At 44.5% G+C, this 24,743-nt stretch overlaps 1 protein-coding gene across 2 annotated transcripts in view; it reads left to right on the forward strand.

The window, feature by feature from the left end:
* The window catches only part of lrp5 (low density lipoprotein receptor-related protein 5), a 38,982-nt gene that overhangs the window by 6,991 nt on the left and 7,248 nt on the right, over positions 1–24,743 (forward strand). For both annotated transcript variants that reach the window (XM_053505688.1, XM_053505689.1), the window contains exons 4-16: positions 2,634–2,831; positions 4,705–4,901; positions 5,876–6,007; positions 10,225–10,621; positions 11,300–11,471; positions 15,792–16,008; positions 17,272–17,561; positions 17,883–18,109; positions 19,804–19,988; positions 20,328–20,651; positions 20,758–20,954; positions 21,424–21,629; positions 23,016–23,206. In XM_053505688.1, the coding sequence (XP_053361663.1) occupies positions 2,634–2,831; positions 4,705–4,901; positions 5,876–6,007; positions 10,225–10,621; positions 11,300–11,471; positions 15,792–16,008; positions 17,272–17,561; positions 17,883–18,109; positions 19,804–19,988; positions 20,328–20,651; positions 20,758–20,954; positions 21,424–21,629; positions 23,016–23,206 (2,933 nt within the window). The remainder of the gene's footprint in view (positions 1–2,633; positions 2,832–4,704; positions 4,902–5,875; positions 6,008–10,224; positions 10,622–11,299; positions 11,472–15,791; positions 16,009–17,271; positions 17,562–17,882; positions 18,110–19,803; positions 19,989–20,327; positions 20,652–20,757; positions 20,955–21,423; positions 21,630–23,015; positions 23,207–24,743) is intronic.

The following is a 24,743-nucleotide window of genomic DNA, read 5'->3' on the forward strand; positions in this document are numbered from 1 at the left end:
ACAAAGCCAGTTCTTACGCGGTTCAGTATTAACTAGCACCTGGTTCACTTTGGTCAAAAAGGGAATACAGAGATGTGAACTAGTGCTGGCTAAGTAATGCTAGCACGCTGGTTGCGTATGCTAACGCTAGGTTGCAGTTAATATTAAATCAGACAGTGTAAGGGCAGCTTATGAGGGAAAAGAATATATGTGAAGACAAAAACTTGAGAAATTAGCTCTAGCCTAGCGTTCACACAGGTGCAGTCTGGGTAATTCAGCCAGACACAGGAGTTTAATACAGATTTATACATTTATTAAAACTTTTTTAAAGATTTAAGATCGGGAAAAATTTTTATATCAAATCTAAATCTTAATGAAATCGTCAACTTATAGAATCAGAATTTGAATCAAAAATAAAGGTATCGCGATAAAATCATATCGGGAGGCGGCTGGCGGTTTCTAGAGCTCGAGTTTATAGTTTCAGTAAAAAATGAAAACGTTTGAATAGAATGTACTGTGTGTGTCCCGTCTCGTCCAGTGTCCTCTCTCATGCGAACTGACTGGACGCTTCCTGAAGCCCAGACGCTCTGTGTCTCGCGCGCTGTAGCGTCACCCATGTAACCTGTTTATTCAGACAAAACACACACGTGTTTCCTCTTACTGCCTCCACGTCTGTCTCCACTCAGAACAAACACCTTCTCTGGGTTTCTCCTGGTGTGTGGAGTGTGTGGAGTGTGTGTTGTGTGTTAAACACTGATACGTGCACAAGAGGCATGTAGCGTTACTGTTAGCATTTGTGACGTGTGCTGTGGCTAATCGAGGACAGAGATTTCCTTAGGAAATCCAGGTTTTAGACACACACACACACACACACACACACACACACACTCAGGGTGTCAGCGTACACTGGGGTAAAGGTGTGGAATGTGGAAATGCCCCAGAGTCAGAGTTTCCCTTGTGTGTATGTGTGTGTGTGTGTGTGTGTGTTTGTGTGTGTGTGTGTGTGTGTGTGTGTGTGTGTGTGTGTGTGTGTGTGTGTGCGTGTGCGTGACTCTACCCGATCGAGCCGCTTATTTGCATGTTTTGTTTGTGAAATGAGATCATGAAGCAAACAGCGGGCGAGGACTCGAGTGTGTGTAAACACCCGCTGATCTGATCTCCGTTATCCAAACACCGGTGTCCCGACACACACAGTACATCATGTGTGTGTGTGTGTGTGTGTGTGGATGTTTGAGTGTGTGTAAGTGTTCGAGTGTGTGTAAACACTGACTCTGGCTTTAATGATCTTAAAGTGAAACGTGTGTGTGAATTTCACACATCTGTCTTCCATTTGATCTTATTATTACAAACTAATACACACACACACACACACACACACACACACACACGCTTCCCTCATTCCTTCAATGTCCAGAGAAGATGAAGTCTCATGATCCCTTCTCTGATGGAGAGATGCCATTTAACTCCCTCTCTCTCTAATGATTATTGTGTGTGTGTGTGTGTGCGTGTGTGTGTGTGTGTGTGAGAAGTTGGTCTTCAGGTGCAAATGCGTCTTGCATTTAAAGCTTTTGAAACGCTCTTGTTTAGTCTAGCAGTGAGATTGTGTTGCTTTAACCTCCAGTCTGTTCCAGTAAACTATTCTCTTTCACACACTTCAAGCATGTGTGTGTGTGTGTGTGTGTGTGTGTGTGTGTGTGTGTGTGTGTGTGTTTGAGGTCTCTATAAATGTAATTCAGACTACTCAAACTTTGTGTAATAAGTAGTGAGAATGTTTTTAAGCACTTAGTTTGTGCGGTAAAGTGTTAGCGCACTGAGTGTTAGCGAGCTAAATATTAGCAACGTAAATGTGGCGGGATTTAAACATTAAGAGAGAAAAGAGGGTCTTTGATTCATGATGGTTTGTTTGTATCTTAAGTGACCAATGAGGAATAATAATTAGTTTAAGGCGGCGTTACTGATATGAATATGCATGAGTTAGGGACCGCCCCCAGGTCCTCCTGTCATGGAAGGAATTTCAGGAATTTACGGTATGACCGTGTGGAATGTCTGTTAGACCTCTGTGTGTGTGTGTGTGAGTGTGTGTGGCCGGAGTGAGCGTGTCCGTGTCCTCATACCTTCCACAGAGCTTTAGAAGCCGTGTTAGAGTGGAGTGTAAGTGAGCGGATGCAGGGTGTCGCCCCCTGCCTGTGTGGAGCAGATCTGCACTGATGTGTTAGGAAGAGGACCAGACCGCGTCATGTAATAAACCGCGACTGATTTAGAAGGTTTTTTATTTACTGTGAATACTTTCAATTGAATCCCATAGGACTTACAGACTTTATGGCTTGATTTATAAAAAACCCAACAGAATTTCCTCCCTTAGTGCAGATTTTACACCATATTTCTTTCTATTTCTTTAGAATTTCGTCCAAAAGAAATAATAAAATTGTTGTTTATTGTTTTTGGGTCTGTTGCTCTCTCTTTGTTTTTTGCATGTTTTGCTGTGATTATGGAAACGGATAAACAGATTAAAAACTGTGACGTGTCGTTCTTTTTTTAATGAAAGAAAGTGAGATGCTGAGGAATAAGAGGAATAAAACACATCTGATTTCCTTACTAACAGAGTAAGATGGCAGTCTTTAATTGTGTGTGTGTGTGTGTGTGTGTGTGTGTAGGTACATGTACTGGACAGACTGGGGTGAGGAGCCGAGGATCGAGCGCTCGGGGATGGACGGCAGCAGCAGGAGGGTGATTATAGAGAAGGAAATTTACTGGCCCAACGGCCTGACCATCGACCTGGACGAGCAGAAACTGTACTGGGCCGACGCCAAGCTCAGCTTCATCCACAGAGCCAACCTGGACGGCACCGCACGGTCTGCTCCACACACACACACACACATACACACACACAGTTCGTCCCTCACACACATGGTGAAAACGTGTCTTTCTGAGCATTTTGATTGTCATGATTAGAGAGAACAGCTGCTGAAGGAACTCAGGATCTCTCCTGGACCTGCTACTGGGTCACACACTCTGCTTTCTTCGACGTCTTCTCCCATCCACTTTGCTCTTCTCAGTTCTTACTCGTTCCTCTCTATTCCCTGTCTTCTGTCATGTTGTATTCTGTTCGTTACCCTTTCCTTCCTCTCTCCTCTGCTTTTTCCTTTTTGTCCGCTCTGTTCTCTTTCCGTCTCCTCTGATGTTCCTCGCCTTTCTCGTATCTTCTCTTTCCATTGCAATATTTCCTGTTCTATATTTTTCGGTTCCGTTTCTGTCTCCTGATCTGGTTCTGTCCCGTTTCGTCCTGTGTTTTCTGTAGCTACACCATGTTACACACAACCTTCAGAAGAACGCCGGCTCTGTTCCATGCCGGTGATTCTGGACACCTCTGATTAATGACGGGGTTTACGGAGCTCAAGCTCACTTCAAACGCTGCGCCGCCGCCCCAGAGCCCGTTTACGTCACAAACTGTGAGAGGCCTGGATGTAATTAAGCTTTATCTCCCTCAGCTCCTCAGGACAGCTCCGTTATTCACACCACGTTACAGCCCTGGTGTTGTCCTGCAGGTTTCCACTGAGAGTCTGTCTGTAGTGCGCTGCTACTGACGGCCTCGTCCTTCTCCTAATCCTGCCTGCATTCGATGTGTTTACACACACACACACACACACACACAGAGGCTGCACTTCTGATTCAGAAAGCAGAACCTCTTCACTAACAGACACGGCTATGAGGACCTTCACTGAAGCGTAGAGCCGGTAATCAGGGTCGTAGTGTTACAGAAATAACTTCCTACAATGTCTGAAAAACATCTGCTTTAATTGATTCTCAGTGTTTTTAGAAAGTTCTCGTACAAAAGTTACGAAACAGCACCGTTGTGGGAGTGTGTGAGCGAGAGACGTTTTTAGGATAACGCTCTGATAGATTTAATGCTCTGGGAAACAAAAGGTTAAAAAAATGTTTAGTTAATTTAAAACAATTTGTTATCTGCATTCTGCTGTGAATGACCTTCAGCCGGCTGAACCCACGTGAGCGCCGTGAGGCTCCGTCTTTACTCGCAAAGCCTGTTTTTATCGCGAGTCACGTAACGTTACAGAGATTATAAGATTATAGACGTGTTTCTTGTAAATCACTTTCAAACCGAAAAAGCATCAAAACGTCACGAGCTACACGAAGCCTTCACGTCTGTGAGCGGGAATAACGTCTCACGTCTCGGTCAGGAGTAAACATCTGTCCTTTAACTTTCCACATAGAAACCTGAGCACTAGAATGTTTACTGCGACTCGCTCTCGTAAAAAAACTGTTTTGGAAAATATCAGGATTGTGACGAGATAAAATTGCAAACGCAGATGTTTGATTTAACGAGCAAAATATCTGATTAATGAGGTTCTAAAAAAAAAAACCCAGTTCACTCATTAAACACTTTGCTAATTATATGCAGATATCTCAGATCTGAGAGCTTTTACAGCATCACTGTATGAAACATTAAATATATCTCAGATTCAGGGCGTGTCAGAAGAGCGGACTCTGGAGGCTCAGTGTAGGCAGTAGGACTCAAGGTTTTCCCAAGTAATCAATAAAGCCAGGACGTGTTCAGGAGTCGCTGATCTGGATCCTCACATCGCGTATCTGAGACATAGTGTGGCGTTGTGAATTTTACACGTACCAAACATCAAACGGCGCGTCGGTGTGTGACATCGAGACACAAGAGCGCTGAAGCGGTTGTGTTGTTGTTGTTGTTGTTTTTAGAGAGACGGTGGTGGCGGGGACACTCACACACCCGTTTGCCCTCACACTGTTTGACGAGACGCTGTACTGGACAGACTGGCAAACCCGCTCGATTCACTCCTGCAACAAACACACGGGCAACAACAGGAGGGAAATCCTCAACGGCATCTACTCGCCCATGGACATCCAGGTGCTGGGGCAGAAGAGACAGCCTTACAGTGAGTGTTTATCACACACACACACACACACACACACACTCAGGTAGGCCTCCAGTTTATTCTCCCGAGGTAAACTGTGTCTCATTCCATATATGGAAATGTGGGTGTGTCTTTAAATCCACTGAAGCATGTTTAAGTACAATGTCGAAAACATTCTGTTAGCCTGCGAGCTAACGGTAAATAACCTGACAGGATCATTAAACTCAATTTGTGATTAGTTAATATCTTTACAGTTGAAGCTAGCTAGTAAAAATGACTTAAAAAATGTTAGCAATCTTCACTGCGAAACATAGCTGACTAGCCATGATATTTGTGAGCAGTTTAAACCGGCTAGCCGAGATTAGCTAAGCTGATAAGAAGTTTGAATTATTTAACTTTTTTACCTTTATTTTTTTTTTCACCTAATTTAGCAAACAATCTCAAAGGATGGACAGGAAGTCATTTTCATAAATGTTTGGTGCCAACATTAGCGTGCTAGCTAGTAAACAGCAAAACTGACAGGATTTCTGACAGAACTTTTCATCATATTGATAAATGTCCAAGATCTTTACTGCTAATGTTAGCCAGTTAGCCAGAATTAGCTGTTAATAAAACTCCTTACTTTGGACAAAATGTAAAGAATTCTGCTCATCAGAAGTTTCACACTCATGTTATGGAGCTAGGGCTAGTCTGTAGCTAGCATTGGTTGCTTTATTAAACAGTTATATATTTACTTGTGTTTTCCTGTGTTTCATTATATTTATTATTCTCTCAGAAATGTCCAGATATGTGGCCAGATGTTATGAACATGAACAGGCGGTTTGAGACGCTGCTGATAGATATTGAGTGAATTAGCAGTAGTTAGCATGTGAGATTACGGCTCCGTGTAGACTAGCAGACTCAGCGTAACCCATTTATCTTTTATGTATCGTCTAAAAACACACTACGGGTCACTTCAGGTGTGTTTTGACAGTTTGTTTCGTCCTCGTCCTCAGTCCACACGCCCTGCAGTGATGGTAACGGAGGATGTTCTCACCTGTGTCTGCTCTCGCCCTCGCCGCCGTTCTACAGCTGCTCGTGTCCGACCGGCGTCAAACTGCGCGAGGACGGCAAAACCTGCAGACCAGGTAACTATGGTAACTACGGTATCCATGTTGAACAGTTAATCGTTTTACTGACACAACAGCTGTATAGCTTTTAGCTAGCCAGTCTAGGAGGATTTTTTTATTATTACTTTCAATTTTTTTACTAACATTAGCTGGCTAGCATTCATCAGCTAATCTGACAAGGAGTCCAATTCAGTCTTTAAACGTGATGTTAACAATCTACACTGCGAACGTTAATCAGCTAGCTAACATGAACTAGCCTGAGGAACAAATGCTAGATGTCAGATGTTAGATGACTAACAATATTCACTTTTACAGGATTAGATTTTATTTTAATATCAAAGATATATCATGTCTTATTGTTACTGTTCGGTTTATGGAAAGAGAAATCTAAACTGGTTTAAGTCAGAAGTCAGTCCCTTAAAACAAATAATCTAATGCTAGATTGCTAATGTAGCTAGGTAATGTTTGTAAAGAAATAGTTATTACAGCTACTTTTTCAAGTAGCGCCAATCAAATGATCCACAAATGAAGTTTTTACAATTCTGTTGTATCAGAGACGGGGTTAAGAGCCTGGATCGGGTAGAATTAGGCTAATACAATCTGAACAGCGAACATTTCAGTGTGTCGCAGTCGATCACCTGCTAGCGACGCGACCCTCAGACACGTCACACACGTCAGGCCCAATCTCTCTGCATGATTTCATTAAACATGAAGCCACGGCTTAGATTCAGTCTGTTACATTCTGGTTGCAACTGAGCGTAAAACCGTGTTGCTACTCACGAGGAGCGCTGTGTGTGTGTAAGTGTGTGTGTGTGTGAGTGTTAGCATGACAGAAGCCTAATCTTTGACAGATGTCTTCTTTGTGGTTTTTGGACTCGGGACGGTTGATTTAACCCAAATGTCCTCGCCGACCATTTAAATGAGAATAGCGCCGTCGAGTTCACGACTGAGCGGATCGCTCACGCCCGGCTGGATCGGACCTGCTGACGGCGTTCGCAAAGTAAAGACGGAGTGTGTGTTAAAAATAAACACAGGCATGGGACTGGAGCCGTGTGAAAACGTGGAAAAAAATACTCCCACTCTTGAAGGCCAAAAACAATAAATATAATCCAGTTCCGCATCTCACACACACACACACACACACACAGACGGCACGGCCAGGTCGTCACACACAGATGTAAAACATTTCAAAGTTTAGAAATTATTAAGCAACTGAACATGGACTTAAATTCCTGCTGCTCTCTGGGATTCAGTCGACGCCTCGCTGAGTGAAGTGTTTATTTGAGTTACCCTCAAGTGTGTGTGTGTGCGTGTGTGTGTGTGCCTCTCTGCATACTCTTCTCAAGAGGCCCCCTTTTTCCTCCAGAACTCTGTGTGAGAGCGAGAGAGAGAGAGAGAGAGGTCCTAGTGCTTAAAGACTGAATAAGAGAAAAAAGAGAGAAAGTATTTAAGTATATCTTCAGTATTTTAAATTTCTTTTCTTTCAAATGTTAAGTAAATCGCTGTTCTTTTTCCCTGGTGCGTCTCGGCTGGGGCTGAGCCCCGCTACACGCCGCTTAGAGGAGAGTGTGTTTACTGCTCACACATCACCTTCTTTCACTAAACACTTTCCACTGGAGGAAGCTTTCATCATAACCTGGTCAGGAGGTGTTGATACACCTGCGCTCTGATTGGTCGGGAGGGGTCGATTAATCCTGTCTAACAGCGGCTCTTGACCGTAGCGCGGGGTTATATTAATGCACTCGTAGTTTCCGTAGTAATGGCTGATTTACAGGGCCGTGTACAGATGCAGGTCTCTGTAAGGAGTGTAAGGAGTCTCCAGTGTCAGCGCTGTAACAGTGTAACTGTAATCTCGAAGACAGAGGAGATCACGCTCTTTTGCGTTTTCTCAGTCACATGACACGCTGAAAGGTTTTTCTCTTGTGAGGGGACGAGTGTGTGACGCTGAATCTGACTATAAAAGGATAAAAGTATTATTCCGTGATTTTTATTAAATAAATAACTGTGAATATGTAGTGTGGCTGCTGTAGTGTGTGTGTGTGTGTGTGTGTGTGTCTCGGCTGCACCGGGGCGTGTCTCGGGGTGGGAACACAGCCGCACATTTCAGCGGTTATAAATCTGAACCGTGAGCGCATTCTAAAGCACTTTTTCTTTTTTCTGTCTTTCTTTCTTTTTTGAAATAAAAGCGTGGCTCGGTGTTAATGGGCCGAGTGCACAGAAACAATAGCTCTCTCTGTTCCTGAGTAGCTGGGAAAAAAAAGGGAGCGCAGTGCAGGACGTGGGTTTGGGACGGGGCCTTGAAGTTTCTGACCCCCAGCAGAGACGGACAAGGGGAAGAACAATCACTCATTTCACATGCAGGAGGAAAAGAACCTGGATTCTCAGAGCTGCACTTTTTCTTTGGTTGTCAACTCACACACACACACACACACACACACACAAACTCAAACGTCTGCTAAACCCCCACCAGGTCAGATTTTCTATTCTGTCTGTAATGAGGTGTGTGTTATTCTGGAAAAAGGTTGAGTTTTTCAGTAAGAGACAAAGCTCAGGATGTTTCAAGCTTGAGAGAGAAAGAAAGAGAAACGACCACGGGAACGGGATGAAGTTCTTTATTTACATTTTTTCCTGTTTAGGGAAAAAAAAATTGGCCGCTGAGTTTTTTCCTGTTTTTTTATTGGCAAAAATATCAGGGAAAAAACGAAATCTAAACAAATAAGAAATAAAAAATAAAAAAAATGACAGACACGACATCTACAAATCTATAATAAGAAGTGTTTGAGAACAAAAGTATTATATATACTATTATAAATATGTTTTTATCTGAGTAAAAAAGGAAAACATTCATTTTTGCTGCGAAAGCAAATGTAATTCCTCAGTTTAGGAGTTTTTGGGGAATATATCCTCGATTCAGGATCATGAGCACTGCACGCGCCTCTTTCTGCTCTGTGCTGCGGTAATAACTAGCATAAAGACTTTAAAATCACTAAATAAATCTTGGGTTTCTGTTTCTTCTGAATGTTAGTGATAGAGAGAGAAAGAGAGAGAGAAAGAGAGAGAGACAGCACACACACACACACACACCGCTAACTGCAACGCATTCTAATGGGCAAATTAGCATAACTAGCACGCTTCTGTTTAGCTTGAGTGGCTAAATTTGTTGTCTTTGCTTTTTTCTTTTGCTTCTGATCAAATGAGAGCTGAGTGAAGGATGAACTCGAGCGGATTAAAGCGTGCTTTTTTCTCCCTGGTCTGTCATGTCTGATTGTGTGTGTGAGCTGATGGAGCGAGACGCTAAACACTGAGAGAGAGAGAAAACAGGCTAATGGTTTCTCCAGTCCAGAGCGCAAACAAGTGTGTCCGTCCACTGGGAGTTTATCATATCAAACGTGTGTGTGTGTGTGTGTGTGTGTGTGTGTGTTAGAACAGACCCAAGCAAAAATACAACAAAACAAAATAATCTTTAACTTTTTCTTTTTTTTGACACCGCAGCTGGTTGATTGTCCTCCGAGTGTGAGGAGTCAGTGTGAAGAGTCAGTGTGAAGAGTCAGTGTGAAGAGTCGGTGTGAGGAGTCGGTGTGAGGAGTCGGTGTGAGGAGTCAGTGTGAGGAGTCAGTGTGAAGAGTCAGTGTGAGGAGTCGGTGTGAGGAGTCAGTGTGAAAAGTCAGTGTGAGATTTCGGTGTGAAGAGTCAGTGTGAGGAGTCAGTGTGAAGATTCAGTGTGAAGAGTCGGTGTGAGGAGTCAGTGTGAGAATTCGGTGTGAGGAGTCGGTGTGAGGAGTCGGAGTAAAGAGTCAGTGTGAGAATCAGTGTAAAGAGTCGGTGTGAGGAGTCGGTGTGAGGAGTCGGTGTGAGGAGTCGGTGTGAGAATCGGTGTGAAGAGTCGGTGTGAGGAGTCAGTTTAAGGAGTCGGTGTGAGGAGTCAGTGTGAGGAGTCGGTGTGAGGAGTCAGTGTGAGGAGTCGGTGTGAGGAGTCAGTGTGAGGAGTCAGTGTGAAGAGTCAGTGTGAGGAGTCAGTGTGAAGAGTCAGTGTGAAGAGTCAGTGTGAGGAGTCAGTGTGAAGAGTCAGTGTGAAGAGTCGGTGTGAGGAGTCGGTGTGAGGAGTCGGTGTGCACTCATAACACACTTAGAGAAAAGCACTATCCGCCCTCTTCACTTGCGTGATGCTCATGATTGGCAGTAAACCAGTTTAAGCCCCACAGGTCTTATTTCCTTTTTATCCGTTCCCCGTTCAGGAGCGGAAGAGGTTCTGCTGCTGGCTCGTCGGACCGATCTGCGCCGGATCTCCCTGGACCTCCCAGATTTTACTGACGTTGTCCTGCAGGTGGGCGACATCCGCCATGCCATCGCCATCGACTATGACCCGGTGGAGGGGTACGTGTACTGGACGGATGATGAGGTCCGGGCGATCCGGCGTTCTCGGCTGGACGGAAGTGACGCACACACGCTGGTGAGCGCCGAGGTGGAGCATCCAGACGGCCTCGCCATCGACTGGATCGCACGGAACCTGTACTGGACCGATACTGGGACCGACCGCATCGAGGTGACGCGTCTCAACGGCTCGGCCAGGAGGATCCTCATCTCCGAGGGACTGAGCGAGCCCAGGGCCATCGTACTCGACCCCGTCAATGGGTGCGTTTGTTTACAGCAGTTTGTTTACTCTGGTTTGTTTACAAATAAGTAAGCTACATTTATATTTCATATTTTTACTTTAAGCTTCCTATAAATGTTTCAGGTTACTCTACATAGCTAAACTGGTAAAGTTACTGCCTAAGCTTCTAGTATAGATTGCTAGCCACCATTTTCCAGTAGCGGTATGATAGCATGCTAATTTATTTTAGTGAAACAACTTGGATGGATTAGAATCTGCTAGTTAGCTTTAGCTTTATTAAGGATATTCTTTATCATTTGCAGATATCTATAAACATCTTATGGGATTGTAGGGTTGGTTTAGGGTTTGTATGGATTTTCTCTAGTACTAGTTTGGTTATGTTTTTCTCTTTTGTGCTATTTTAGCCAGCTAGCTAACACGGTACATATTTTTATTTTAAAAGGTCATATAGCTTCGTTTGGTTGGTAGCTAATATTTTTACCATTCCCAGCATGCCCTGGTATTGTTTTCATTAATTGTTATGAAAATGAAATTAGCCATATGACATCACGCAAGGGCAAGTTCTGAATGTGTAAATGTCATTGTTTGACCATGTCAGCTAATTTACTAAACAAAGCTAATATAGCTTTGTTTAGTAGAATAATTACGTTTATTATAATAGAAACATAGAGTAAAGGTTTTTCTGGTTCCCGCTGCAGCTACATGTACTGGACGGACTGGGGCCAGAGGCCGAAGATCGAGCGCGCTAATTTGGATGGCTCGGAGCGCGTGGTGCTGGTGAACACTTCTCTCGGCTGGCCAAATGGACTAGCGCTGGATTACGCGAGAGGAAAGCTGTACTGGGGAGACGCTAAGACCGACAAGATCGAGGTAAGGCCTGAGGGATTGATTAGGACGTGGCGAAACAGATCTCAGAACCCGGGGTGTATGTATTGCATCTCCTGTAACAAAGGAAACGCTGTGTGTGTTATTTGTTTTTTCTGATATTTAAGATTTTTGGTACGGTGAGGAGGGGCAGGGGGGGGGTAGTACTGACAAAACACCCCGTGTTCTTGTTCTCCTGCCCCGCAGTGACCCCGCGCCTCCTCAAACACAAAGATACCAAAGACATGAAAAGAATTACGGCACAGCCTGAACGTTTTGAACCCCCAACACACACACACACACACACACACCACTATCAACAAACTTCACAAAAAGCCCCCCAGAACACCCCAACACGAACCCATCCACCAAACTCCACACACACACACACACACACACACACACAACCCTATATAGAGTGTATATCATTATTTTAACCAATCACATGCCGTCTCTGTTCATCTCTAAAGTACTTTTTTAATTACACAAAGTGATGGATTTACTAATCCATAATAATTAATGTTAGCTCACTTGCTAAGCTACAGAATATCATTTTAGCGTGTTAGCATGTAGCCTGATATACAGCCTAACTGTTTCTAAACTTAATTTAGCAAGCTTTTTTTTTTTTTCACTCCCCAGCCGTTAGATTAACATTAGCATAATATTGCTAGCCATCATTCTGTTATATAGCGAGTTTTTAACATTATAACATGATTTATAAAGTTGAAGCTGTGTTAAAAATCTTTCTGAACACCAGCCTGGCTTACTCTTTGTGTGTGTGTGTGTGTGTGTGTGTGTGTACTGACGTGTTCTCATGCTAATGCGCTCCTCTTTTTGACTTTGTGAACTTAGCATTGGTCCCATTTCATTTACATCAACAGGCTACTGTTTACCTTTTTACCCCTTTTTTTCTCTCCTCTGCTTTAGTACCCCATGGGGGAGGGGTGGGGTATTTATGTGGGAAGCATGCGGGGGAGGGGGAGGGGCATGGGGGGGGGGTCCCGCCTTTATTTATCGAGTTGAAAACAACATTAAGTCGTGAATGAGGAGGTCGAGAAAAAAACTGCCTTCTGGCATCTGGAATGTGGCGCATGAGTGAGTTTAAATAGACGAGAAGAAACCTCTCTCTCCCTCTCTCCCTCTCTCTCTCTCTCTCTCTCTCTCTCTCTCTCTCTCTCTCTCTCTCTCTCTCTCTCTCTCTCTCTCTCTCTCTCTCCCTCTCTCTCTCTCCCTCTCTCTCCCTCTCTCCCTCTCTCCCTCTCTCTTTCTCTCTTTGTCTCTTTTTGTCTCGCATTCAGAAAAAAATTATTGTGATTTTTTTAAGTTTTTCCTCATTTTTTTAGTTAATTTATTAATTCGAATAATAGTTTTTGTATGATGTAATAGTTTTGATTAAGAAAGAAAACAAAATGCATTATAGTATTTTTATTTAAATAAACCTTTCTCTTGACTGTGTCAGGCTTCCTAAACACTTAGTGTGTGTGTGTGTGTGTGTGTGAGCCTATTAGTGTGTGCTTTTGCTCTCGGCTGCTGTACCGAGGATCAGTAAGTGTTCCTAAAAGAGCGTGCACTGGAAACCAGTACCTAAATACAGACCAGTTACCCCCAGTTAGAGATAAGATGCTTCTGAATTCCAGGAAAAACACACACACACACACACATACACACACATACACACATACACACACACATACACACATACACACACACACACACTTGTCATCAGTAGTGGGCAGTACGAATAGTGGTGGACACTAGGGACAGCAGTGGACAGTAGAGGATGTAGTGGACAGTAGTAGGTAGTAGATGCAGTTGGGCCAGTAGGGGCAGTAGGAGGCAGTAGAGTCAGTAGAGGATGTAGTGGGCAGTTGGGGCAGGAGGGGCAGTAGGAGGCAGTAGAGTCAGTAGAGGACCTGGTGGGCAGTTGGGGCAGGAGGGGCAGTAGGGATGGTGGTGTACACTAGGGGCAATAATGGGCAGTAGGGGCAGTAATGATAGTGGTGGACACTAGGGGCAGTAGTGTGCAGTAGAGGCAGTAGTGGGGAGTATAAAGGCAGATCTTGAGGACTGTATTTAAACCTTTTTATAGCACAGAAATAGGAATTCTTTTTTTCTCTCTCACCGTGGATTTAAATAAAGTTTAAATCTTTGTAATGTTTTTAAAAAAAAATAGTTAAATGTTTAAAGAGCACCAAAGTGCACGGTCAGGGTGAAATGGAGCCGAGTGCACTTCAGCAGTGGCTGTGTTTAAATTAGCGCAACACGTGTACACACACACACACACACACACACACACACACACACTCACACAGGAGATAAAAAGATAAAAATCATTTGTTCCCAGAGAACGTCTGATGCTTCAAAGAGAGAGAGAGAGAGAGATAGGTGAGGGGATGAGTGTGTGCTACAGCTGTGATGTTGGTGAGAACAGGAACTAACTCGTCCCTCGATCATTAACTGAGTGTAAAGTGTGAGGGCTGATGAATGAACGACCCGGTGTAGACGTGAATGAACCTCTGGTGCTGCCCCGCTGCCCCGGCGTGAACCCGAGCGTGGTACTGAAGGTTCAGGTTCAGGTTCTGCTGCTCGAGCTGATCAGAAGAGCGCGAGATCTTTCACTTCCTGTAGGAGTCGGGCAGGAGACATTCCTGTGTGATGACCTCAGACGCCGTTCAGTTCAGTACTGAGCTCACGCTGTCTCTCTCTAATCTCTCTCTCTCTCCACCTCTTCCCCTCTCTCCTGTCTCTCTCTCTCTCCCCCTTTCTGAATGTACTAGTAGATGAGGGAGTGTGTGTGTGTGTGTGTGTGTGTGTGTTGTGTCTCGGCCCTGTCTGCGTGTCTAATCGAGGCAGTAAAGTCAGTGAAAGGCGTGAGTCAGTGCCGCGAGCCTCCTGCTGACCTTCAAAGCCTCTGACGTTTTCTCTCTGCTTTAATTTCAGCTTTACACTGAATCAACACTTCTGATTAAACACAACGTCTCTCTCTCTCTCTCTCTCTCTCTCTCGCAGGCTCAGGGCTCGCCGTGTGTAAACACGTACAGAACTTTTAATTAATTGTACAACTTTCTTTTACTCTTTGATCCAGTGATTTGGAGAGAAACAAAAACAAGAGACGAGTGAAAAGAAAAGGTCAATAAAAGTAAAAAGCAGTAGTTAATATTTTTGATGTTGCTTTTTTTTTCTTCCAATCAGATATGATTGTGCTCAGATATTACTTTGTTTCTTTATGTACTTTTGACTATTTTTTCTGTATTCGTTTTCTGGTTGCTTAGTCGTATTGAAGTTAAACTCTGACTCCAGTGTTGTTTTTACCGCGCTCCCGTCGGCTCGGAGTCTCACCTGTGAACTAAAGTGATGTTATTGTCAGCAGTGAGACGCCCGGCGATGGACATCTCATGACTGCTTTCATGGAAAAAGAGGAACCATTTCCTCATAACTAAAGCGCTCACAATAAACTTATCGTCTGTTATCTGCATTAGCCTTAAATTAAAGTTTGGTGTGTGTATTATTAAGGAACAAATTGTGATAATGTACATCTGCCTGTTATTGCCTTGTGTAAGTCTGGAATCAATCACGAATTCAGCGACAGGTTCGGTTCGGACCGAGACAAACTAAAACAACACACCGCATTCTTTCTCCCTCTGTTTTTGCCGTTTGTGAGAAGTAATGCAGCCAGCAGCTGGACGGAGTACAGAAATAAATCAGCCAGTCACCTCCACACTCCCTCCCTCCCTCCCTCCCTCCTTCGCTCCCTCCCTCCCTCGCTCTCTCTTTCTGTAGAATCAGAGCAGTGGAAGTCTCGGTGCGCTTTGAAGCTTTTGTGTGCCGCGTCTTCACACAGGGAACAATATGCTGAATTATAACGGCTCTCTGTCAGCGTCAAGCTGTTCATCCGATCACCCTTTACATCCTCACACAACACCACCGACTGCGTCCCGATCCCCCCTCTCACTCGCCCTTGTGCACTTCCCCTCGGTTTAATCCTACTGAAGCACAGCTCAATGGTTTATCAGCTTCACTGAAGTGTGCTAGAGGAGGGATCGAGTCAGCATCAGCAAATAAACCCCGGAGCCAGTCTGCTGCGGCCGTCTCCCAAACTACAAACCCTATTCACTACACAAACACTTCATCGATTTTAATATGTGCAAAAACAGGGAGAACTTGCTGGAAGTCGTGGGATTTGAACCTGAGACCTTTCAAACCGAAGTCCAGTGCCTTAACCACTGAGCTACCACTACTCTGCAGCGTTGGTTAAAACCGATAAATTTTAAAAGCGACAATACACAGATGAATTGATCCTTCACTGATTGTCTGATGTTTGTTTAGGTGATAAACGTGGACGGGTCGAACAGAGCCACTCTGCTGGACGACAAACTGCCGCACATATTCGGCTTCACGCTGCTGGGTGACTACATCTACTGGAGCGACTGGCAGCGGAGGAGCATCGAGCGCGTTCACACCACCACCATCACGCGCGAGGTCATCGTCGAGCAGCTGCCTGATCTCATGGGCCTCAAAGCCACCAAGGTCACCGAGACTTTTGGTAAGAAATCCAGCAGGAGAGTGGGTGGAGCTCTAAGCCTCGGTTCATTTACATTCATTTACTGATTGCAGGTAAAGACGCACAAAGTACAGCATCAGTAATCAAAGGTAATAATGATGTAGACGATTCCGGGATGAATTATAAAGTAAAAGCGCACTGCTGTTCCTGAGTAAAACGCTGCGCGAGTGGAGAGGGCGTGGCTTGGGACATCTTCTGTCACTTTCACTTAAACTTATTTACTTTCGGTTCTTTTACTTATTTCAGGAGCGAGAGCTTTGTTTCTTGGACTGTTTGAGAGATCTTGTGTAAAGGTCAATGTGTGTGTCATGGCTGCTTATCCAAAGAGGTCCAAAGGATAAGCTTTTTTTTTTGTTAGTTTTTCTGTAAATTTGACCGAGTGGGAAATGAATGGATGACTAAATCCCAAACGGTTTGAGAGATCCTCTGTGTAAAGTTGAAGTAATGCATTAGAGCTGTCTCTCTGGTGTGTCCTGTAATGTTGTGGGGGAAAGTGGAAAGTGAAGACTATGGAGTGATGTTTAAACTGATTTCAGGGCCTTTTTTGAAGGGGTGAGTTATTTCTGATTTTTTTTTTTTATGGAAGTATGAGAGTTTTCAAGCTCTCAGACATGACGTCTTGTGTTCCAAAATGAAGTTAGCTAAGAGTCAGGGGAGCGAAGGGCCGTCATAACGGAAAAACGGCGGGTTTGGCGGTGAGGTTGTTTGCTGAATCATTAGATTCACTGATTCAAACACAAAGCTGGATTTTTTTTTTGGGTCTGATCTGATTTTTCGTCCCGAAGGTTCACGTTCATAATTACAGCTGAACAAAATAACATCCAGTGTTGAAATGAACCTCATTTATTTGAAACACTAGATGCGATTTTAGCAGAAATCTGCCTGGGGATTTTTGCTCTGGAGGACGGCGAGCGGTTAGTCAGCTGTGTGTGTGTGTGTATTGAGGTCCAGACAATGGAAGAAAGCCAAACGCCGTTCTTTAGCTGTTTTATCACTGCTGTGTAAGCCCCGCACTGGAGACGCTCACTGATGATCATGTATCAGATATGTATCCATCACATGGCCGTGTATCAGATATGTATCCCGTCTAGACCACGTATGAAAGTGACATGAAAACATGAGATGTGTGCGTGAAGAAAATCAGGTCATCAGGGTTAAAGGTCAGATTTGAGTCACTTCAGGTTGGTTGAAATGAGTGAGTGCAGTAAAACTCAGTGATGTGTGTGTGTGTGTGTGTGTGTTTAGGCACTAACGGCTGCACCGAGAACAACGGCGGCTGCAGTCACCTGTGTTTTAACGGGCCGCGCGGTCTCACGTGCGCGTGCCCGATGGGTCTGGAGCTCCTCAGTGATCTGCGAACGTGTGTCGTTCCTGAAGCGTTCCTGCTCTTCACCAACCGCGTCGACATCCGCAGTATCTCGCTGGGAACCAACAGCAACGACGTGGCCATCCCGCTCAGCGGTGTTAAAGAGGCGTCGGCACTCGACTTCGACGTCGCTGAAAACCGAATCTTCTGGACCGACATTAACACCAAGGTACGCGCTTCTGCTCACTGCAGGGTCTACTGACCTACAGAATGTTCTCTTCTTATCAGAAAGTCAGAGGCAGTGTTTACGTCCTCTAAGGCAACAGTCTGTAGCACAGAATGCTAACGGTCTACGTTATTTTTGTATTCTATGCTAACCTTTATCAGGAGGAAGATATAATGCTGTCACTTCAGTTTCTAAGTAACGCTAGCTAGTCGTCGTCTGAGGTGTTAGCTGTAGCAGTGCGGGCTAGCTGACTGTCTGTGACGCTGCTTTAGCGGTAGGTGTTGATGCTAACTGTTCCCTTTCCCGATTTGTTCTCTGTGACAGACGATTAGTCGTGCGTTTATCAACGGCAGCGGCGTGGAGTCGGTGATCGAGTTCGGTCTGGATTATCCCGAGGGCATGGCAGTGGACTGGATGGGCAGGAACATTTACTGGGCCGACACCGGAACCAACCGGATTGAGGTGGCCCGTCTGGACGGGCAGTACCGCCAGGTTCTGGTGTGCAAAGACCTGGACAACCCGCGGTCGCTAGCGCTGGATCCGGCTAACGGGTGAGTGTGTTATTAATGTTTTACTTTTTGTACAGCTTTAGTGGGCGGTGCTATATTGATTCCTGAGTAACAGCTGGTTGCCATGGCTACATGGGTAGCATCTGCCTATGAAAGACTTTACGCAAAAGAAAGAGTAGCGTCCTCCCTCACCGCTATCGGCTGTTGCTACATCAAGTTATACTCGATTCGACTTTCCAGCATCACTTGCCCCGCCCACTTTACCTCATTAACAGTTGCTCCACCTCCTATCTTTATAAATTTATTCTTTGGCTACTTAGTTGTTACTCAATGCATATGTTTTTCTTTTGTCTGTCTGTATGTCTGTCTGCCTGTCTGTCTATCTACTTATCTGTCAACCTGTCTGTCTGTCTATCCATTTGTCTGTCTGTCTACCTGTCTGTCTGCCTGTCTGTCTATCTACTTATCTGTCAACCTGTCTGTCTATCTACTTATCTGTCAACCTGTCTGTCTGTCTATCTATTTGTCTGTCTGTCTGCCTGTCTGTCTGTCTACTTATCTGTCTACCTGTCTGTCTGTCTTTTTATTTGTCTGTCTGTCTGTCTACCTGTTTGTCTGTCTATTTGTCTGTCTGTCTACCTGTCTGTCTGTTTATCTATTTGTCTGTCTGTCTATCTACCTATCTGTCTACCTGTCTGTCTATCTATTTGTTTGTTTGTCTACCTGTCTGTCTGCCTGTCTGTCTATCTACTTATCTGTCAACCTGTCTGTCTGTCTATCCATTTGTCTGTCTGTCTGCCTGTCTGTCTATCTACTTATCTGTCAACCTGTCTGTCTTGTCTATCCATTTGTCTGTCTGTTTATCTATTTGTCTGTCTGTCTATCTGTCTACCTGGCTGGCTGTATATCTGTCTATCTATCTGTCTGTCTACCTGCCTGTCTGTCTGTCAGTCTGTCTACATGCTGGTCTATCTACATGCCAGTCTGTCTATCTATCTGTGTATGTGTATGTGTGTGTGTGTGTGTGTGTGTATGTGTGTGTGTGTGTGTTTAAAACACCGCTGCAGGAGTCTAAACCTGTTATTTCATGCAGCTCAGGTTTAATCACACACTAATAATGACTTTATATTTTCATATCTTTCTAGAAGACACGCTCGCTCCTTCAGGTCATGGTTCTTTATGCAAATGTGTATATGTGTGTTTGTGTGTGTGTGTGTGTGTGTGTGTGTGGTCGCATGTTCTGACACGCCATGGCCTTAGTGTGTGTCTGTAAGAGAGAGAGACACTCCCTCCATCAGCCAGAACACATTCCTGTGGTTTAAGGCTATGGTTCCATACACACACACACACACACACACACACACACACACATGCACAGTGTTCTGCGGCTGTCAGAGCATGGCTGGGTGACAGAGAGCGTTCTAGTACCACTCAGAGAACCTTAGTCAGGGAAAGAGAGAGTTGTGTCTCAGACGTGGTTCTGTAAATGGTGTTATTTATTTTTATTTTTTTGCTTATCAGTGTTATAAATCATAATTTTAATGATATTAATATTATTTAGTTTTTTTCCCCTAAACGTGTTCCCTAAAAAGTTTTTAAGTTTATTTTGTTACTAAAATTTTAAATATGCAATGTGTTTATTTGTAATTATTATTTTATTGCATCATATTTATTATTATTATTATTATTGTTATTATTATTACAGTTATGATTATTTTGACACGCGTGTGCTGTAGGTACATGTACTGGACGGAGTGGGGGGGTCGGCCCCGGATCGGCAGCGCTCACATGGACGGGACCAACATCGCCACGCTGGTGAATAAAGTGGGCCGAGCCAACGGTCTGACCATCGACTACGCGGACCAGAGACTCTACTGGACCGACCTGGACACGTGCATGATCGAGTCGATTAACATGCAGGGTGTGTTACACACGGAAATCCTATACACACGGTCTTCAGAAAAGATACACACGGAAATCCTTCAGGAAAAAGCTTTACAAACAAATCAACTGTCTCTAAAAAGCATCACAATGTAGTTAAAAATGTAGCTTTTTATTCAAACTGCACCGGAACAGAACAGCGCCACACGGTGGACGTCGCTGCAGATGAGCCAACTGATTGTTGTACTCGTGTCACACTGAAACACACAACTGAGTTTTCATTAATAAATGGGGTTTGCCTGGTAGATAAAGAAAAAGCATTCAATATTTCATTAACCTGATTGTGTGTGTGTGTGTGTGTGTGTGTGTGGTTCCTCAGGTCTGCAGCGTGAGATCATAGCCGATGATCTCCCGCACCCGTTCGGTCTGACTCAGTACCGGGACTTTATCTACTGGACCGACTGGAACCTGCGCAGCATTGAGCGGGCCGATAAGCGGAGCGGGCAGAACCGGACCCTGGTGCAGGGACAGCTGGAGTACGTCATGGACATCCTGGTGTTCCACTCGTCACGACAGGACGGCTCGAACCAGTGCTCACACAACAACGGCCAATGCGCTCACCTGTGTCTGGCCACGCCCTCGGGGGCGCAGTGTCGCTGTGCATCGCATTACACACTGCAACCCAACGGCCTGAACTGCAGCTGTGAGTCTCTCTCTCTCTCTCTCTCTCTCTCTCTCTCACACACACACTTGTGTGTAAAAACTTTAGACAGTTTTGTGTTCACACTCCCCCCCCCTCCTCCCCACAGCCCCCTCCAGTTTCCTGCTGTTCATCCAGAAGAGCTCGATCAGCCGCATGGTTCTGGGAGAGCAGAGTCCCGACATGATTCTGCCGATCCACGTCCTGAAGAATCTGCGAGCGATCACCTTCGACCCGCTGAAGCGCTTCATCTACTGGATCGACGGGAAGCAGAGCATCCGCAAGGCCCGGGACGACGGCTCTCAGGTATGACCGCGCGCTGACCTCTGACCTCTGACCTCTAGGGCCAATCGGCGGACAGCTTTAGGAACCCGGAACCATTTAGGTTCTTCACTCCCTGTACACTGCTCAGGTGGCTTACACCTCCAGCCCTTCCCTTATCTGGACGTAGTCCCTCTTAAATGACCTTTGACCCCACGGGTAACACTTGTTCTGAAATCACTTTAGACCCCATTCTAGAGGTGACCTTAGACCTCTCAGGTATTTGTTGCCTGATAAGTGACTTGTGTACTAACAACAGTTTGCACTTTAGTAACCTTTGACCCCACAGGTAACTAATGATTTCGGACGCTATGTTAGTGACCTTTGACTTTTTGAGTAACAGCTGACAAACAAGCTAGTATGAACAAAAATGTTAGTGTTAAAAGACTGACATTAACTGACACTGTGTGTGTGTCTGTGTGTGTCTGTGTGTGTGTGTGTGTGTGTGCGTCAGGCGGCGACCGTGGTGGCCCCGAGCTCGACGCAGCCTCTCAAACAGCCGCACGACCTCAGCCTGGATCCGTTCAGCCGCACGGTGTACTGGACCTGCGAGAACACCAACACCATCAACGTGCAGCGCATGGACGGGCAGGTGGTGGGGGAGGTGCTGAGGGACGACGTGGACAAACCCCGGGCCATCGTCGTCAACGCAGAGAAAGGGTGAGCCGTGACGGGGACACGTGGCGGAGACGCTGAAGTCAAAAAGAGAAAAATCGCAGCGTGTCACGTGACTAAGAAACCGCAAAGAAAGATAGCGCCGACACTGGAGACTCCTCACACTCACGCTACAAACACACAGGACACTTCACCTGTACACACCCCTGTGAACGAGCCGTTACTATGGAAACGATAACGTGTCAGAGCTGCTGTTAGAGAGAATTAATCAGTCGGCTGGTTTCCCGTGTGTACCCAGGTTTATTAAAAACCTTAAACTTGAACTGTTTTATTGCCAAATTTGGAAATGAAACATTTTTAGACTTTCACGTTTGCGTGCGAAACGTATAAAGGAAGAGTTAAGGATTGTTATTCTTCTTTTTTTTTGACTCCATCTGTTAGCAATTCCGCTGTTCGTGCTCTTTTCCTCGCCAAGTCCGAATTTTAAACCGTATCACAGATCAGATGGGGAGATCAGAGAGACGGACAGCGTGAGATGAAACTTTGAGAATCTTTAAACTCCCTCGGGCTGTAACGCTTCCACACGCGGAGAGGGATGACGTCCATCACGCGAGCCGCCGCATCACAGGATTAGTCCAGGATTTATCAGCCCGCGTGTCGGTGCCAGATCACTGCGTTAAACACCGGCGCAGAACCCCCAGAGTCTGATCGCTCAACTCATGATGTCATCACAGAGCAACTCGCACGTTCTCACACAGCGTGGACCTGACAAACACACACACACACACACACACTGAAACTGTTCACTGTAATTAAACTGTAGTGTTGATTAATTCTCTCTAACATCGCCGCTGACAGAACTGCAGGTTTATATTATTGTGCTCACGCCGATACGTTATCGTCTCCATAGTAACGGCACATGCTCCACTGATAATAAACAGAGTAAATAATATTTACAATACGGCATTTGGCGCACGCCCTCATCCAGAGCGACTTACAGTTTTACATCATTACACATCTGAGCCGGTGAGGGTAAGGGTCTTGCTCAAAGGGCTTCATCCCGGGACACCTACTGGAGATGTGTGTGTGTGTGTGTGTGTAACGTATTTAAGGAGTCTCCAGTGTCAGTGCTTTCTAACAGCCAGAAATAAAGCTCTAACTTTAAAGCTCACATAATACATTCTTTTCTAAACTATTTAGCATCAGCCTGAGAGATTTAAAAACTGTGTTTAAGTTTCAGCTGGAACACACCTCAGTTCTACATACCTTCTGTTTCACTCCTTTTCCGGTCCTGCTGTTTCAGTGTCTGTAGCTTTAATTAAACCCCCTCAACCCCAGAAACGGCCATGTTCTGGACCTTATCACGATTCCCCACGCGGTGACCTTGCGAGTGAGTAATAATAAACAGAGTAATAATCTTTCTCTCCTCAGCTACATGTACTTCACCACGCTGCAGGATCGCTCGGCGAAGATCGAGGGCGCGTCTCTGGACGGGACGGAGCGCGAATCCCTTTTCACGACCGGTTTGATCCGACCCGTGGCGCTCGCTCTGGATAACAAACTGGGCAAGCTGTTCTGGGTGGACGCCGATCTGAAACGCATCGAGAGCAGCGACCTGTCCGGTGAGTGGGAGAGCGTCCTGCGCTTCCTCCTTCCTTAGGCAGGGGGCGCTCAAACACTACACCTCTGTGTCCGAGTGGAGATGATTTAGCCGAGAAGCTGCGAGCCTAGCGTGGTTATGTGATGTGCTAGCAGGCTCAGGTACCCCCGCGTGGTTTAATAGGACTCACTAGCTGAAGCTAGCCTAGAGCGATGTCATGGTTACCATGGTAACAGTCTTCCAGACATTGTGTTAATTACAATTGTCGTTTTACAGTAACGCTTTATGATATGATTATTACACAACCTCACTCAAGACCAGTACAGGATATTAATACATCACCAGATACTTAGTGTGTGTGTATGTGTGTGTGTGTGTGTGTGTGTGTGTGCACGTGCACATGTCTGGTTGTAATTAGCCGATACGTGAGCTCAGTTGCATGTGAACTCGTCTCGCTCTTTTGGCACTGCATGCTTCGTTTCAGCTACATTTGCAGGTGTGTGTGTGTGTGTGTGTGTGTGTGTGAGTGAGTGATAAATAAGCTCTCTGTTGAGATTATGATCTGTCTCGTCCCGTCAGTGAGGAAATAAAACAGACGCTGCAGAGAGACAGAGATTTTCCATCCACACACACATTGACGGATAAGGAAGGGGAAGTCAGTGATTTTTTTTAACATTCAAACAAACAAACAAATAAATAAAGATGTTTATTAATGCCACAGCAGTACTAATGTGTCATAAAGCCTAAGCACTTGGGAAATACAAAAAAAGAAATAAATATGTGTTACAGGAAACCAGAAATTTACTTGGATCCTCTTCTTCTTTCGGCTGCTCCCGCAATCTAAAATAAAGAATTTAAATTAATATTGTTTCTTTTAGACGACAAATAAATCTCAAAACAAACAAACAGAACTAGGAAAATATTTAAAAAAATCAAGAATCAAAATTAAAACCTATTTTATAACAGTCGTGTAAAGTGCAGCAGTCTCGCTCCTGCGCCTCCTGGAGGTCAGTGTGAGTCATTACAGCTGTAAAGTTTGGATAATATCTATAGAGAAGGAAAAAATATAGAAATTTGAACAAATTTAAAATTTGAAATAAATTGCTCTCTTTAAATAAGAAAGCAAAGCTTTGTATTATAATGTTTGTACGATTATATTTGTTAAATGTAGAGTAAATGTTAAATGTGTTATATCAGAGTTATAAAGTGCTGCTGAAACACTGTAGGTTACTGTTACATATTTTACTTTCTACACTAATTCATACAATAATATGCAAATAAATAATGTATAAAAGATGGTAAACGTTATAAGGAGAGGAAAAAATCTGAGGTTTTACTGTACTAAAATGGACAGATTTGTTGTAGTAACACAACACAACTGTTTTTATTTGTTTAATTGTATCAATTATATTTTTTAATTAAGGCTTAATCTTCAAAAAAAGGAAAATAAAAACTTAAATAAAGTGGAACCTTTGATTACAAGCATAATTCATTTCGGAAGCGGGGTCATATTTTAAAACACTCGTAAACCAAATTGAATTCCCCATAAGAAATAATAG

Source organism: Clarias gariepinus, chromosome 10 (genome assembly GCF_024256425.1).
Source record: "Clarias gariepinus isolate MV-2021 ecotype Netherlands chromosome 10, CGAR_prim_01v2, whole genome shotgun sequence".
Taxonomy (NCBI): domain Eukaryota; kingdom Metazoa; phylum Chordata; class Actinopteri; order Siluriformes; family Clariidae; genus Clarias; species Clarias gariepinus.